At 35.3% G+C, this 13,074-nt stretch overlaps 1 protein-coding gene across 3 annotated transcripts in view; it reads left to right on the top strand.

The window, feature by feature from the left end:
* LMBRD2 (LMBR1 domain containing 2) overlaps positions 1 to 12,842 on the top strand; it is a 77,402-nt gene extending 64,560 nt beyond the window's left edge. For 2 of the 3 annotated variants that reach the window (XM_049862376.1, XM_049862366.1), the window contains exons 16-18: positions 1,104 to 1,209; positions 5,903 to 6,032; positions 6,802 to 12,842. In XM_049862376.1, the coding sequence (XP_049718333.1) occupies positions 1,104 to 1,209; positions 5,903 to 6,032; positions 6,802 to 6,862 (297 nt within the window). In that variant the 3' untranslated portion in view covers positions 6,863 to 12,842. The remainder of the gene's footprint in view (positions 1 to 1,103; positions 1,210 to 5,902; positions 6,033 to 6,801) is intronic. The other variant, XM_049862385.1, reaches the window with a different exon arrangement.
* Positions 12,843 to 13,074: the final 232 nt, after the last annotated feature.

The raw sequence follows: 13,074 nt of genomic DNA, 5'->3' as shown, positions 1-13,074 counted from the left end.
GACTTCTCTTCTCTAGCTGTGAAAGCCCTAAATGGCATCTTCTTCCAGTATAAGGCTGTTTTGTCTACATTGAAAATCTGTTGTTTAATGTAGCCACCTTGTTCTAGATAACTTGCTGCAGCTTCTACATCACAACTTGCTGTTTCACCTTGCACTTTTATCTTACGGGGATGGCTTCTTTCCTTAAACCTCGTAAACCAACCCTGCTAGCTTCAAACTTTTCTTTTGCAGCTTCCTCAACTCTCTCAGCCTTCACATAATTGAAGAGAGTTAGGGCCTTGCTCTCAATTAGGCTTTGGCTTAAGGGAATGTTGTGGCTGGTTTGATCTTCTATCCAGACAACTAAAACTTTATCCATATCAGCAGTTAGGCTGTTTTGCATTCTTGTCATTTGTGTATTCACTGAAGTAGCACTTTTAATTTCCTTCAGGACCTTTTCCTTTGCATTCACAACTTGGCTGTTTGGCACAAAAAGCCTAGCTTTCAGCCTGTGTCGGCTTTCAACATGCCTACCTCACTAAGCTTAATCACTTCTAGCTTTTGATTTAAAGTGAGAGATATGCAGCTCATCCTTTCACTTGAACACTTAGAGGCCATTGTAAGATTATCAATTGGCCAAGTTTCAATATTGTCGGGGAATAGAGAAGCCTGAGGAGAAGGAGAGAGACGAGGGAACAGCCAGTCAGTGGAGCAGTCAGACATACACAATATTTATCGATTGAGTTTGCAGTCTTATATGGGTGCTGTTCGTAATGCCCCAAAACAATTACAATAGTAACATCAAAGATCGTTGATCACAGATCACCATAACAGATATGATAATGAAAATGTTTGAAATGTTTTGAGAATTACCAAAATGTGATAAAGAGATATGAAGTGAGCACATGCTGTTGGAAGAATGGTGCCAATAGACTTGCTCAACGCAGGGCTGCCACAAACCTTCAATGTGGAAAAACACAGTATCTGCGAAGTGCAGCAAAATGAGGGGTGCATGTATATCAGTCTGTTGATAGTGGTGTATTATTTTATGCTTGTGGGATTTTTTTGTGTTTATTTGATTTGTTTTGGTTGTTGTTAAATATTCCTTTGTGTTTCTTTCCTAGGAATGGAAAGAACGTTATGGACACAATAGAGAAGATTCCACTAGAAACAGAAATGTTCATACTGACCCGAAAGAGTCAAACTTCTCAGATATTAGTACCAATCGGTGTAAGTAATTTATTTTCTAGTTCTCTTGGAATTTTTTTTTTTAATACTTGCTTGTTTAAAGGCTGAGAATTAGGATAAAAGCCAAAATCTGTTGCCGTCAAGTCAGTTCCAACTCATAGCGACCCTACAGGACAGAGTGGAACTACCCCATAGGGTTTCCAAGGCTATAATCTTTACAGAAGCAGACTGCCATATCTTTCTTCTGCGGAGCAGTGGTGAGTTCACACCACTGACCTTTCCGTTAGCAGCTGAGCACTTTAATCATCAGGGTTCCTCAAGCATTAGGATACCCATTCAGAAATGCCTTTGTAGAACTGTAAATGTACTTTTGTACTGACATTCCTTTCTCACATCCCTCAGTGTATAAAAGGAAGGGGAAACTCAGATATGCATCCTGGTAGGAGAAGGAGTACTGGGACATCAAATGATAGTTTTAAGTGTACTAACCTAAGAAATATCAGCACTTATCCCAGGCATGTTCTAGGCAAATGCTTATTTCTACTTTTTACTCAGATTTTTTTTTTTTTTTTTTACTTAGTAGATGATATTCAGCCATTTTTAATACTTTATTGACTTACCATATACATTAGGCACCTTCCCACTTATACCCTTTTCTTAGGGTGCTCGTATTTTAATGAGGAACGATACCAGTAATAAGCCGTCTGGCACTTGAGGGGGTTAGGAAATCTGATGTTCCTAGCCCTGCACTGACACATGGCCGAAGCCACCTGCCACTGGGGTTGTGGCAAGAAAACTATTTTAGCCCAGGATATAGTACTGTGTAGGAGGCAGAGGTTGTTTGTCTTTGGGGAGATGCAAGATTGCTACGAGAGCACCATCACAGGCTCAGGTGCACAGGGGCCTGTCTAAGAGTAAGGAAGGAGTGAGAAAGCCAAGAACCCTCCCCTGCTCAACTACAAGCTTTGCACTGAGTACCAAGCAACATAAATGTACTGTTAGGGGAGCAGTAGAAACATGGAGAGATACCCGCCCCCCCTTCTGTGACACAGATGTTCAGGGCTTGTTGAAATCTGAGAATGGAGCAAAAATACTGAGAAATCTGTACTTGAGACGAGACCCTCCTGAGCACAAGACAATAGCAGTGTATTGCTGGAGAAATATGAAGCCTGTGGGGACTTACAGAAACTAAAGCAACAATAAAGCCCAATCCAAGCCCAGCTACAGATTAGATTAACTCAGTCCCTCAACATTAATGTCCTAGTAGAAGAAACATGTCCATTTTGGGGTACAACTATTAATTATCTCAAACTCTACTTTCTTTTACACACGTTGTCTGGCATTCAGTCAAAATTATAAAATATGCAAGAAAATATAAGCCATCATCAGGAGATAAAACAGTCAACATAGCCAGACCTAAAGGTGGCCCAAATGTTGGAATTATCAGGTAGGGACTTTGTAATAACTGATTAATATATTTAAGGATCTAATGGAAATGTTGGTCAACATGCATGAACAGGTGGGGAATTTCACCAAAGACATAGAAACTATTAAAAAAGAGCCAAATGGAAATATTAGAAATACAGGTAGTCCCCAACTTATGATGGGATTCCCTTCCGATGACTTCATCATAAGTTCTGATTTAAGTTGAATACTTTATTTATTTATTTAGTTTTCATTATTATTACCTTTTATTGTCAGTATCTTTATAAATCATAACATTGAACTTCTGCAACTGAACATCTAAGAATGATAACATCAAATTATGGGGTGCAACATTGTATATAGTACATATTACTGACAATAAGATATACCAAAAAACAGTTGTAAGTGCAGTTTGTTGTAACTCAAATATATCATAAGTTGGGGACTACCTGTATTTTAGTCACAGAAGCAAACTTTAATGTAATTGGTTATTTGATAATTTATAATGAGAGCTATGACAGAAGAAAGCAACCAATGCTGAGGGAATTCAGCTTAGGGAATGGAAAAGGAATTCTTCATTGAGAAAGGATTTCTGTAATAAATCTTTAGCTGAGCATTTGGGAATGAATAGCACTTAGCCAGGTGAAGGATATTTTAGGAAGAATGAGTGGAAGGCATGGTAACATAAGAGAGCCTTTTTGGGAAATCCAAATTTTTCTCTGTGACAAGAGGCTAAAGTATGAGGAGGCTGAAAAGAGGGGGAGACTACAGAAATAGTTGGGAAACAGATACTATCATATTCAGAAGTCTGGATTTTATCCTGAATATGAGGCTTCAGTTTGGGAAGAAACATGATCAGAGTTTTGTTTTAGTAAGATGAATTCGACGGCAGTATAAACCATGATTTTCAGGGAAGTGAGACACAGAAACCACTTGAGTCTGTTTTGGTAATGCAGTCAAGAAATGTTGAGGACCTAAAATAAGGCAGTAATCTTGGAGATGAAAAGAAGAAGACTGGAATGAGATTTATGGTAGAATAATAGGAGAGGGCTACAAATTTTAGTTAAAACTAGCAGGTAGAGGGAGGATTCTGTAAAGAGATTTGGAAGCTTGCTTACCATGGCGTGCAAGTTAACAGAGGGGAAAGATCTGTATGGGAGAATGGTTAATAGAAGAGGAGCCACAAAGCCTTAGGAATATGAGTTAGAGAGAACCTGGCATGTGGTAGATAATCAACATTTGCTGAATGAACGAGAGAAAAGATGAATGTGGTTCCATGTAGGGCAGAGTCCAAGGTGACAAAAATGTAAGATGTGATAGAATCGGCAAGACTCAAGTTTTCAAACAGAGCTATATCGTTTAAGTTCTTCTGAAGCTATTGGACTGCACAGGACAACATTGTGAGAATTTAGGTTGTTTATGAAGAAACTGCCGTCCATGTGGAGAAGGGAGATTTAGTTCCCTAGATCTGTGCTAACCAATATGGTAGCCAGTAGCCACTTGTGACTATTGATCACTTGCAGTGTGGCTGGCATCCCATGTTAAAATGATAATATTTTGGATATATTGGGTTAAACATATTTAGATTAACTTTATCTGTTTCTTTTTCATTAATGTAGCTTCTAGAAAAATTACGGTTAAATTATGTGGGTTGCATTTTATTTCTGTTAGACTCTGCTGCCCTAGACCATGCCTCATAGGTGAAAACACTCAGGCCTTTCTTGAAAATCCTGAGCTGATTACATCTTAAAGAAAATACTAGCCAAGAAATGAGATTATATGAAAGCTATAGCAGCCCCTGGTTTCACTGTGGAACCAACTGAAACTTGATTTGGTAATGACCAATTTCGTTATTACAATACCTTAAATATTAATTCTGATTCACATTAATTAAGTCTTTGCACTGTATCTGCTTCTGAGCTTAGCCTAGATACAAACCCAGAGAAATTTTTTTTTTTCTATCATTGTATTTATAATTTTAATCTTATCTTTTTACAACAAGACTTTATTTTTTATAGCCGTTTTAGGTTTATGGAAAAATTGCCCAGAAGGTACAGAGTTCCCATCTATCTTCTCCCACCCCCAAAAGTTTCCCGTTAATATCTTACATTAAGTTGGTACATTTGTTACAATTGATGAACCAATATTCGTACCTTATCAGCCAAAGTCCATAGTTTACTAGGGTTCACTCATTGTATGGTACAGTTCTGTGGGTTTTTGTCAAATGCATAATGCCATGCATCCACTGTTACAGTATCATACAGAATAATTTCACTGCCTTAAAAATGGCCTGTGCTTCATGTATTCATCTCCCCTCTCCTTCCCCACAGCCCCTGCAATCACTGATCTTTTTATTGTCTCCATGGTTTTGTCTTTTCCAGAATGTCATATAGTTGGAAATATTCAGTATGTAGCCTTTTCAGACTGGACTCTTTAACTGAGCAATATGCATTTAAGTTTCTTCCCTGTGTCTTTGTGACTTGGTAGTTCATTTCTTTATATCACTGAATGATACTCTACCTTGTGGATATACCGCAGTGTGTCTATCCATTCACCTATTGAAAGACATCTTGATTGCTTCCCTGTTTTTTTGCAATTATAAATAAAGTTGCTGTGTAAACATTCACGTGCAGTTGTTTGCGTGGACATAAATTTTCAACTCATTTGGGTAAATACCCAGGAGTGTGATTGCTAGATCATATAGTAAGCCTGTTTGGCTTTGTAAGGCACACCAATTTGTCTTCCAAAATGGCTGTACCATTTTTCATTCCCACCAGCAATGGATTAGAGTTCCTCTAGTTCCACGTTCTTGCCAACATTTGGTGGTGTCAGGGGTTTGGATTTCAGCCATTCTAATAGGTGTGTAAGCTATGTAATAGTACGTCATTTCTGTTTTAATTTGCAATTCCCTAATGATATATAACATGGAGCATCTTTTTAGATGCTTATTTGTCATTTATCTATATGTCTTCCCTACTGAGATGTGTGTTCAGATCTTTTGCCCATTTTGTAATTGAATTTATTATCGTTGAGTTTTAAGAGTTCTTTGTAATTTTGGATCCAGGTTCTTTATCAGATACATGTTTTGCAAAGATTTTCTCCCAGTTCGTGGCTTGTCTTTTCAGTCTCTTAATTTTAATCTGATTTTTAAGGGACCATGTAGTTATCTTTTCTTATATGTCTTTGTAGTCAAAATTGTAATCTTTTTTATTTTTTTCTGTAAGGCTATAGTCTATAGCCTGTATATTAAAAGACAGTAGGAAAGTAGACATATCTTCTTCGTCTTTTTTTTTCCTCCCTTCCTTTGCAGCAGCATCCAAATATACCAGAGCTAATAATAGGACTGAAAGGGACAGAATAGAACTCCTCCAGGATGCAGAACCTTTGGATTTTAATGCAGAAACATTCACTGATGATCCTCTTGAGTCTGAATCAGGAAGGTAAGGTCCAGCTGGGTGGTTGTGGCTGCAGCATTCCTCTGATATTTTAATAAGGTACTGACTTGACTAGGTTGAAAACAAGTGACAAATAAATGACTAATAATAGAGGCATAAGCATATTAATCAACCTTTGATTCCTTTTTATACTTTCTAATGCTTTATTTTTTAAATTGTAGCATATGGTAGTGGTAACTGAAATTGACACCTTCATATACTACCAGTGGTATTATAAATGAGAAAGAAGAATTGAAATAACAAGAACCCTAACAACATTTATGTATACATATATGTTTACAAGTATATATTATATATATACTTGTAAACACAGGCAGTCAGGCATTCAAACCACAGCAGAGTGGTGTGGTTTTAACCACTACGCTATGAGCAAATAACTAAACAAAAGCAAAATATCATACTCATAAAGATATTTGTTTTTAGCATTGCCTATTATTAACAAAAAAGGTAAAATATTTCACTTATATTCAACAGTTGGAGGGTAGATTTAAACTGATTGAGCTTCTTATGTGTCTTATGGATTTTCCATCCCTCGCTCTGTCATGCATGTACTCTAAGCTCTAAAACAATATTGGTTAATTTATAATTAAGTAAATCTCTCTGGGATAAGATCCATGGAGGGTAAGCTTCTGCTGTCAGCTATTGAATAGATTTCACAGTGCTTACCAATCATGTAGCCACTTTCTTTTAATGTGTTCTTGTTTTTCTCTCCTCTATTAGTGCCTCATATCATTTCTTTATATCTACCTTTCAGGTATCAGCCTGGTGGACGATATCTCTCGATGTCTCGCAGCAGAATATTTGATGATGTCTAAAGTGTGAAAGAATTTATGTTACAATTATCTGAGTCAACACATCAGTACGCCCTAGAATTTACTCTGTGCTCTGGGTAAAAAGTGTCAGGATAACAAAAAAGGCATGGAAAATTAATTATATTCTAGTAATAATAGTTTATCTATTGTTCATTGAATAGAATATCGTCTTTCTGTTAGGATTTAACTTATTTTTATGCAGATAATGCACACCTTCTGCATTTGTTTGCCAGCCATGCCCTCCCCCCCCCCCCCCCCCCCCCGCCCCAGGAGGCGCCTTCACAGGCACCTGCATTCCAATCCTCTTTCACAGGTTGCTGTAAAAAACAAAATTAGCATAGTAGGCTTACTAAAAATGCCTCATGGGGGAAGGGTTCCGCCAGCAAACAAATGCAGAAGGCACGCATTATTTGCATAAAAATAGGGTACTACATACCAAAAACCCAATGCCCTTGAGTCCATTCCGACTCATAGCGACCTATCTATAGGCCAGAGTAGAATTGCCCCACAGAGTTTCCAAGGAGCACCTGGCGGATTTGAACTGCCAACCCTTTGGTTAGCAGCTGTAGCACTTAACCACTACGCCACCAGGGTTTAGGGTATTACATACCATTTATTAAATATCTGCCTTAGAAGTACAGTTACCCTGGAAGGATTTAATTCATGATGAAGATCAGTGTATGTTGAGGACATGTAGTTCAGTTTGATTTAGATAAATTTTTTTCAGGAAAGTCATTTTTTTTTTTTTAAGGTCCAAGGAACCTGTAAATCATAACTAAAGTTTTATTATGATTTATATTTTTGCCAGTTCTAAAGAAGATGTTAAAACTGTGTTTCCCAAAGAGATATAAGTGAATATAGACTTTAAATAATAACCATATTCACAAAACCCATGTCTTAAAACAAGGCTTACTTACCAGTCACAGCAGTGTGTAAAAAGCTCTTTTTCAACTCTGTATGCAAATAAGTGAGGTTTTGCATGTGTAATTAAAACTATCCTTCAACTGCTAGTGTTAGTATCTTTAGCATGCGTAGAATAATCAGGTGACGTATCTTTGGTCATAACTGGAAATTTTTTTATATTTTTGGTATTGCTTTGTAAAAGATTTTTATTTCAGAGAGAAATGTTCACCTTTGTCATTTAACATATTAAGTGTTGATCATTCCACTCAAAGAGAATCCAAAGCATTATTGGTAAATAATTGTTTTGTTTTGTTTTATTTTTAATAGCCAAAGAGTCCCACAAAATTCCTAAGTTTTAAAGGTGCGTGTTGATGTTTCTGTTAAAAAAAATCCGATTATACAAAGAGAAAAAGTGAATCCATTTACTGCTGTTAAAAAATGCTGTTACTGACACTTAAATTGTGATTTATAGAAAGCAGAAAACTAAATTAGAATGGAAATGTGTTAAAATAACTTATTGGTGAAACATGCTTAATTTTTAAATTTTTTTTTTTAAGCCTTTGTGTTTAAGCCAAAGTCACTGGTTTAAGCACCAGTGTTTTATTGCAAACTGAACATGGTTGAGTGCAACATGCATGCAGAAAGTCTTTATTTCCCTGAAATACTTGCCAGTTTTATAGGATCCGTAATATATTGCTGACTGTACTTGAGCTTGCTCAAGACAGTCCCAGCTGAACACCTGTTATCTTACATAATTATTAATAGTGCTCACTTTCACTCTCAACTGTCCCAGTTTGAAGATAAACTATATGGCCACCCTAATGATATGATTATGTGTTTCTTGAAGGTAATCTTTCTCTGAATCATAAATCTGAAGTTTTTATTTTCCTCTTTAATTAGTGTCATCATGTAATTCTTGTAAAGGTACAGTTCCATATGGGTAGTAAAAGGAATGGCGTCACCCTTCTTACCTGATTTTCTTCAGTTTTTATGACCTTTGAGATTTAGATCCCCTTTAAAGTAATTATCAGTGAAGATGTACTCTCTGAATCCAAGGTTGTAGAAACTGTCCATTTGAATACACACACACAGCCTTTTATTGTGACCTGTGGTCAGAGAGCAACAGGCCAGGAGCAGAGATAATTTAATCCTGTTTGTAACCACAGGATTGACTCACTGAATACCTTGGGCAAATCACATAACCTTTCAGTGCCTCAGTTTCTTCATTTGCAAAATGAAGGCGATACTTGCTATCTACCTACTGATCTACCTCACAAAGCTATTGTGAGGGTATTGAGTTGATGTTTGTATACTAACAAAAAAAAACCCTATAGTAGTGTTGAAAAAAAACGAAGTAAGTCATTAGTCATGCTATTTATACTAATGGTACTTACATTAGATGCAGAAATGATCATAATAAGGCCTGGTTCCTTATTATTAAAAAGAAACAAGTACCCAAAGCAAAAACTCCAAAATAATTCATCAAAATTCCTGTGAAAATAGTGTTGTTTCCCATACGGTTTCATCATGAAATTCAGATGCTGTTGTAGAAGCAGGAAAAGAGAAGAAATTATCCAATTACTTTTCTGACCTACTTATATAACGTTGTAAGACAAATGGATAGGAATGTATAAGGGAACATTACTACTTTCCTTTATTATTAAATTTTTTATGATTATAATAATTGAAGTATGTATATACCTTCACAATCAGTATAGATCCTTATATGACTTTTGAGTTATTTCCAAAATAATTTTTAGATGTTTCAGTGATTGAGAGCATTCAACTTTTAAGCAGAGTTTGTCTTATAGGACTTTATATACAAATCATATAGGAAGGTTACCTTGCTCATTCTCTAATAGTAGACTACCCTTTGAGAAGGTTAATTGTTAATCTTCTAGAGCTTAGAGTTGATCTTTTAGAGTTGTATGTCTGAGTTCAGAAGGCAATGATTTAACCCCTGAAAATGAAGAGTTTATCGCTGGAAAACTGAATTAACATTTATTATGCCTCATTGTGTCAAAAAACAAACAAAAAAAAAAAACCGTACTAAGTACAAAGAGCTTTCTGATTTGAAAAGCTGATAAAAATTTAACTACATTACAAAATATTACTAAATTCATATACTTTACGTGCAGAGTACAGTTCTTAAAGAACTACTTCTGGCACTTACTTTTTGATGTCTTTTTTATCTAATAATAAATAACTGATTAGAGTTTTGTAAATTATTTTTTAAATAGTTGTTAGATAAGGATATTCAGTAAGCTGGTAATTCACAATAACTTAACAGAAAGTACTAATCTATTAATTTCATAACTCACCTGTAAATTGCTAATTAACACTTTTTGTACAATATCAGTAACTTGTTATTATCAATAGAGCATTTTTGTAAAAAAAAAAAATCATAAAGTTCAAAATAAAGTATAAGCCTAATTATTATAATTTGCTCTTTTACCAAATGAGTATAAGGGCCTCAGAACAGTTTTATCATGCATGAGCCCTGCATTTCACAGAAGTGGTAAGGGCTAAATCAAAACGTTTAAGGGTTTTCCCTTTATAAAGAATAGAGAAAAGAATTTGACAATCCAAAGCTTCAAAAAGTTACCAGTTGATTTGTTCTTGGGTCATATGTAGCTATACCATTCGATTGTGAAATCTAAACTGGATCTATACCCAAATTAAATTAAACTGAGCATAGGAAAATCAGTTGTTTGTTAGTATATTATAGCATTTTAATGAAGGAATTTCATTTATTTGCAATAGCAAACCTCATTGTTTATACCTTTAATAGGTTTAAGGTATGTTTTTGATGATTATTGATTACAATCTTAAAGAAAAAACAAACTCTCCACAGTTGTAATTCATGTTGTACAGTAATGTGAGTTTGTTGTACTTATAATTTGAGTGGGCCATGCCTGAAAATTGCAAGGTGAAATACATTTGTGCTACAAGGCAAAACATGTCCCTGAAAAATCTTCACATACTCAGATCTCCAAAACTGTAATGGATTGTATTATATTAAGTTCTAAATGTTAAGAAGTAAATGGATTTAGGGTTTTTCTCTTTAGTATCTTCCTTCCTGCCTCACTCCTCTCATACCATCCTTCCTCTCTGAGGCCTCCCTTTAGTGTGACTTTTAATGTGCTGACAGATTAGTCTTCCAGATGTTTTGTGTACACAGTTGTTTTGGGTGATCAGTATACTTAAAAGGAACTAGTTCTGACTACAGATCCCACTCCTTGAAATGGCACTGTCACACCTAAAGTAGTGAAACGGATTGTGCTTACAACTAAGCTGCATCTGAATGTGAATGTGAAATATGCTGGCTCAGAGTGTTGTCTTTTAGGTCACTTAGGAGGCCACTCCAGTAAAATTAATTCTTTTCAATGTAATGTTTTGGCATAAAAATAGATATACAAAATAAAAGTGATGGCTAAAAGAATAAATAAAAGCATTAACCTTGAGACCTCATTTTATGAAGAGAAATTCTAATAACATAGGTCATTGTCAAAATTTTCCTCAGGAGAGGTTGGAACAATACAAGACGGTTACAGAAACCCTTCCAAAATATGAATTCCCTCTGTGTAGGGTGTTCCTTTCCAACTCAGTGACTTTTTCTTGCCCAGAGACTTGGGAGACCAGGCAGTGTTACCCCTTTCCCAAATCCTGGAGGCAAGGCCCTGTGAGCCGTCTCCCCCGGCAGACCAGACCTGAGCTCCATCCCCCGGGGACCCAAGCTCAGCAGTGAGAACGTGCTCTCACCCCTAATATTTTCAGTCTCAGCCTGGATTTCCTAAACGCTTTATTTCCATTTTCAAAAGATAGGTTCACTGAGGCCTCCCTGTAATTTTAAATTTCTTAGACTTTGTTAATAAAACAAGAATATTGGCATGTTCCTTGCTTTTAACACATTCCTTGGGGAATATTGACTCCCCCCCCCTCCGAAAATCTTTTCTTTTATGATTATCTTGATCTCAACTCTTTTTTGTAAAAGGAGAATTTTTCTGTACTAAGTCTAAGAGTAGAAGAGTGGCTTACTATGGCAGACATACACAGAATAGTATAATTTATTAAACTGACTGTACAGCACCATTTAGAGCCAGTATTGTTGATGTAAATCTTATCCATCTGGTCACTTAAAGTGTTGTATTTCTAAAAGAATGCTGGCTGGCATCTTCCCTACTTAATATACTAAGTTGCAGGGGAGAGACAATGTATTTATTTTTTTTAAAGCAATCCAATGGATTTGTTTTTGTTCATACTTTGAAAACAACTTGAAGAATTTTTCTCATTTTAGAAGGTAGAGAATATGTGGACTTATCTTTTAAATTACTGTATTATATATTTGTAAATTATAGCATTGAAAAGGATAAAAGTGCTCTAATATTGATGTTATTACTTCTTGGTATTTAATTTTTATAGAATGTTTTCATAAGTAAGAAATTGTAGTATTGCTTCTAAGTAGTTTTTAAAACTTTCTCAGATAAGTTCTGCCCAGAACCTATTTCCTTCAGGCAATATTTTAAAGCTCAATTAGTCCAGTGTGAATTTGAAATACACCTACATCTCTTCAGTATCCTTTATGTGTACCAGTACCTCAGCAAAGTATACCAAAAGTGTAATTTCTGCATCTCATTAGTAAATTACTTATTTATCTAATTGAGTGGACTAAGTGAAGTAGAAGATGAGTCTTTTCAAATGTGCATCTGATCATGATTTTTCAAAAGGTTAATTATGTTCAATTTTGGTGTGTGATGCCAAATGTCTCTTTAATCAGCCATTAAAACTTCCTGATATTTAGTGGCAAATGTTTTCCCATCTGACCAGTGAGTTGGAGGTTTAATCGGCTTTCTTTCAGATTCTCTCTGCATTTTCAAATACGTATTTAGAAAAGGCTGCAAAGTGCTACTTGTCAGTAAGTTAGCATCTTTGGCTTTATCTGTGCAAAATGTTCTTTCAGTTTGGTTTTGACAAACTCACTGACTTGCAACTGCTTTATAGTATTTTAACTTATTGTTGATGTAATGAATTTTTTGAAATGTTTATTTGATTCACTGTTAAAATGGAGAAAATTACGTAGTTTTGCATGAAATAAAGTACATTTCTACAAGTTACTAAGAATTTTACTAATTATTTATGCATATTCTACTATCTTTGAGATTAAAATCTTTTACATAGATCTGGACATTCTTTTGTTCTTTACAAATTTATTAGCAAACACTACAAAAGAAATGCTTTAAGAGAAATAATTAAATACACGCACTTTAGGTTCCACATTATTTTATCTCATAATTAAAATTAATTTTAGTAAT

Source organism: Elephas maximus, chromosome 2 (genome assembly GCF_024166365.1).
Source record: "Elephas maximus indicus isolate mEleMax1 chromosome 2, mEleMax1 primary haplotype, whole genome shotgun sequence".
NCBI classification, from domain to species: domain Eukaryota; kingdom Metazoa; phylum Chordata; class Mammalia; order Proboscidea; family Elephantidae; genus Elephas; species Elephas maximus.
The sequence above is the reverse complement of the archived record's forward strand: the minus strand, read 5'-3'. Positions and strand labels throughout refer to the sequence as shown.